Source organism: Plectropomus leopardus, chromosome 13 (assembly GCF_026936395.1).
Source record: "Plectropomus leopardus strain MGB_pleo_1.0 chromosome 13, ASM2693639v1, whole genome shotgun sequence".
Lineage (NCBI taxonomy): Eukaryota > Metazoa > Chordata > Actinopteri > Perciformes > Serranidae > Plectropomus > Plectropomus leopardus.
This window is the reverse complement of record NC_142188.1, coordinates 35475587-35480231: the sequence shown is the minus strand read 5'-3', so window position 1 is coordinate 35480231 and position 4645 is coordinate 35475587. Positions and strand designations below refer to the sequence as shown.

The following is a 4645-nucleotide window of genomic DNA, read 5'->3' as shown; positions in this document are numbered from 1 at the left end:
CAGGAAACTAAAAGCTGGAAAAAAAAAAAAAAAATGGCGTATGAATTTGTAAAAGCAGTTTTAACGAACATGTTGTGTAACTTGACGATAGCGCAGTATAGCAACTTTTTGTTTTATCTTCTGGACCGTACGGATGAGCCTAAGGTTAGAAGAAACATGGTGGAGGATCTAGATCGTTTGCACATGGCCGAGTTCCTGATTACATTTTTTACTGATCGTGGGGCTATGGAGGTGGCTGCGCAGACGTTGAATGCAATCGGTTGCAACTATCAAGCGCAGCTGATTAGGATGGAAGATTTGAAGTGGAAAAGGAAGGAAGATGAGTGGACGTCCGGGGTGGAGAGTCAGATGCAGAGTAAATGGAAAGAGTAAGTATTTGTTCATTCAAGCTCTTTAAGACGAACCAATGAGAGGGAAGGGGTGGGGTTAAGGATGAGCCTATGAGAACAGTGGGGAGGTGTTTGGAGATGTTGAGAAGCGGTTAAAAAAGGGGTTTCTGTTCATTCTTTCATTTTACTTTGTACTCAGCATGGATCCGCAAATACTGGAATCGGTTCGAATGGACGACGCGGTTTCTAGACCGTTGGATGAAGATGAGGACCAGCCTGCCAATTGGTCCTCGTCGTTGCTCAGTCATACGCCTGTAACGGTCTATCAAGACGTTACTGAGGTACTGGGCGCTCCAAAGAAGAAGAAGTGGTGTCTGATGTATCTGTGCCGTACCCAAATGCCTCCGTCAGGAGCTCTGCATGAAGAATGGTCTTTACGACCACGGATGTCTGGATCCTGGGGTTATGTGTTCAAGTACGAGGTGGGCGAGTTGTGTTTGTACCAGTTGGGTGACGGGGAAAGTCTGAGTCCTTCAACCAACATGAAGGTGTAGACCGTCGAGGATTGGGCGGTGATGAAGACGATGTTAAGGATGGCGATTGCTACGAACAACAAAGATGTGAGTGTGGAGAAGCGTGATGAAGAGGATGCGTCTGATAAAGAGAACGTGGATGTTGATGTGCCGGGGGTGTCTGATAAAGAGAACGAGGATGTCGATGAGATGATGTCTGAGACAGGGTATTGTTCAGAGAAAGAGGAGGAGGAGGAGGAGGAGGAGGAAAAGGGGGAGGAAGAGGATGATGAAGATTTTTTAACACGGGAGATGGGAAAGAGACTGCATAGCGAGAGTGAGAGTGCCGGTGAGACTCCTGTTTGGGTAAAGTGTCCGAGGATGGGCATTCAGTTTAACGATAACGAACTGTCTAAGACGAAAATCATCTTGGGGTCATTGTGGCAATCCAAAACCACACTCTCGGGCAAATGGATGACTCATGCCAGTGTGCGTTCAGACAATCCTGAAGGGAGGAGATCGGCCGACATTTTTGTTTTGGAGAGATTTAATCCCGACTGCGGACTATTTCGCACCGTTTTAGTCATACCTGCAACAGAATGGCTCGACAGGATGCTGGAGATAAAGGAGAGGATTTCAACCCTTTTTCAGAGTTGTCGCATTTGGAAAGAAGCAGTGGTGGTGAGAAAATCTCTAAAGTTTTGAGCCCTTTATTTTCTCAGAGAGAAAAAAACTCACACGAAACTCATACTTCCGGACCACGCCTTCCACTTTCAAGCCACACTCTCCTTCTGGTTTTATAAAGAACGCGGTCATTGCCGAGGCAGTGTTTGAGATGGACAGCACTGGACAGAAGCACTCCCTCCGTCCTCGCGTGCTCTTCTGTTCTTCTTCTTTTTCCGAATTTACTTACCTCGGCTCAATGGACTCTACGAGCATAAGTCTACAGACTTCTGACGAGGTCGGGAAGGACGATCAGACTTCTGACGAGGTCGGGAAGGACGAGCGGACTTCTGTGGAGGTTGGGGAGGACGAGCACATGATGCCTGAGACGCCCCCGTGTTCGGAGAAGGAGGAAGAGGAAGAGGAGGAGGAGGAGGAGGACAAAATTGAGGAGGACAAAAACAATGAGGACGCTGTTGATGGATGGATGGCTGATTGGGTCGTTGATACCATCAAATCTGCCGTTTATCATTTGCTCAACCTGACTATTCGCAAGTACCGCATCGATCAGTGCTATGGGTGTATGATCAATCATCCTAGCCAGAGACAGCACGAATGCTTGGAGGTGTTGGAGGACGATTTTTTTCTGGAACACTATCACCATTTAAAGAAAAGACTCATCACCCCTCGCTTTATTCCTTCCATTCAACGTTTGCTGATGAACCAACAGGTCCACATGACTGATTTCAGAGTCCAGGCCGTGGCAGAGACTCTCCTGCATGAGTTGAGATCGGTCAAGAAGATCTACGCCACTTTCTCTGATATGTACGAAAATCTGACTCAAGAGGATCCAGCGAAAATCAATCAACTGCAGATCATTGGTGACTGTTTTTCCGGAGCTTAAATGAACTTTTGGAAACTTTAGGATTTTGGAAAACAAAAAAAAAAAAAACCCTTAAAAAAAAAAATAATAATAATAATTTAATCATGTAATCAGTTTGTAACTTGATTTCTAGAGTTTGTAACTTTTTTTAAATTTTTAAAAAAAAAAAAGTTTTTTAATCATGTAATTGAGTGTTTTTTTAATCATGTAACCGAATGTTTTTTAATCATGTAATCCATTTGTAACTTCATTTCTAGAGTTTGTAACTTTGTTTTATTTTTTAAAAAAAAAAAGTTTTTTAATCATGTAACCGAGTGGTTTTTTTTCAATAACGTAACCGAGTGTTTTTTCAGTCATGTAACAGAGTGTTTTTTCAATCATGTAACCTAATGTTTTTAAAATCATGTAATCCGTTTGTCACTCGCGGACATATTCGTAACGATTAAAAATAAAATACACAAGTAAAATGTGTCTGTTTTATGTCTTTTTTTAAAGGTTTAAAAGTTACCTCACACAGAGCATTAGAGCAGATGGTGTTTGAATGTTTTAGAAGACAGGATGGCTGAGGAAGAGGTGATGAAAAAATTGTATTACGACCCAGTTCACCCGGGTAGTTTTGGAGGGGTAGAACGACTTCGTAAGGGTGTAGAAGATGAAAGGGGTGAAAAAGTCAGTGTCGAGGATGTTAAAGATTTTTTATCAGAGCAGGACGCTTATACCTGGCATAAACCAGCCCGAGTACATTTCAAGAGAAACAGAGTCTTTGTAACAAAACCGTTAAAACAATTTCAAGCTGACCTGTGCGACATGCAATCCTTGGCTGAACATAATGACGGATTCAATTATTTATTGACCGTTATAGACGTATTTTCAAAAAAAGCCTATGCGCGCGTCTTGAAGAAGAAGACTGCTGCTGAAGTGGTTAAAGCTTTCGAATCTGTGCTACTAGAGAGTCAAATACCTGAAAAGCTACAAACAGACGCTGGCAAAGAATTTTTCAACAAGAGTTTTGAGGCTCTGATGCGGAAATACGGTATCGTACATTTTAAGACGGCGAGCGACTTAAAGGCCTCGGTGGTGGAGAGATTTAATCAGACGTTAAAAACGAGAATGTGGAGATATTTTACGGCCCACAACACCAGACGTTACCTCGAGGTCTTACCCGACCTGCTGAGCAGCTACAACAACAGTTACCATAAAAGTATAAAAATAACTCCTATGGCGGTGACCTTTGAGAATGCCGTTCAAGCGTTTCATAACCTGTACGGTACAATCTCCTCGCGTCATAAAATAAAGATGAAATTTAAGAAAGGGGATCTGATCAGAATATCCAAGTTGAGAGGAGTGTTTGATAAAAAATATGAACAGAGTTTTACGGATGAAGTGTTTACAGTGACGCGTAGCATTCCACGCACACCTCCTGTATACAAACTCCAAGATTATGACAGGGAACCTATCGAGGGCTCCTTTTATGAACCCGAGCTGCAGAAAGTAAAAATGAGAGGAGACAGATTGTTTCACCTGGAGAAAATCTTAAAACGACGCGTTGTCAGAGGCGAAAAACAGTTTTTTGTAAAATGGAAAAATTGGCCGGAGAAGTTCAACAGCTGGGTTAAAGCCTCAGAGGTGGTTGGTATATAAAAAAAAGAAAAAAAAAACTTATACAAAGCTCACGGGATCATTCAGACAAAATCATAATCACAAAAATTATCATGGAGCATACCTCGTCAGAGGGGTTTTACGTGACCCCACCTTCCAACGCTAGCAAGGAAATATTTAAAAATAATACCAGTAGTTGTTTCACAGTAGATTTAGCTAAACCTATTGAACTGAGTGGAGAATGGATGGTGGGTCTGTGCAAGTTCATTTATCCCCGAACCTGGTACAATTTACCCAAGGACTTGGGCTACGTTGAACTGAACCAAACGATCGACGAACCTCAACCCTTGGTGAGTGTTAAATTCGTTCGAGGAGGAGGGTATTACCAGCGTCCTAAAGATCTCCTGGATCAGTTGGTCCTGGCAGTCAAAAAGTACGACCCCTCCTTCGAAGCTTCTTTCAACAATTTGACCAAATGCCTGGATGTCAAAGGCGAAGGCCAATATAAAATCCGAGCCTATCCCCCTCTGGCTTATATGTTGGGAATAAAAGTCAACGAATGGTGGACTCTGTCAGGGCGCTCTAGTCCCTTCCCCTGCGACTTGAGCGCCGGCACTTATAGCCTCTTCCTCTACACCGACTGCGTCCAGTTTCAAACG

The 4645-nt window shown here is 43.0% G+C and overlaps 1 protein-coding gene across 1 annotated transcript; it reads left to right on the top strand.

Moving 5' to 3' along the window:
- The first annotated feature begins 922 nt into the window (after positions 1 to 922).
- Positions 923 to 2408, top strand: LOC148187766 (uncharacterized). The gene is made up of 3 exons (XM_088086893.1): positions 923 to 1068; positions 1425 to 1522; positions 1564 to 2408. Exons 1-3 carry the CDS (start codon positions 923 to 925, stop codon positions 2406 to 2408), a joined length of 1089 nt encoding a protein of 362 aa, XP_087943019.1.
- Positions 2409 to 4645: the final 2237 nt, after the last annotated feature.

Coding starts and splice junctions, on each gene's coding strand:
- LOC148187766 (XM_088086893.1), top strand. CDS start 923: ATGGCGATTGCTACGAACAACAAAGATGTGAGTGTGGAGAAGCGTGAT. Junction 1,069..1,424: donor GAGATGATGTCTGAGACAGG/GTATTGTTCAGA, acceptor GCACCGTTTTAG/TCATACCTGCAACAGAATGG. Junction 1,523..1,563: donor TTTGGAAAGAAGCAGTGGTG/GTGAGAAAATCT, acceptor TTATTTTCTCAG/AGAGAAAAAAACTCACACGA.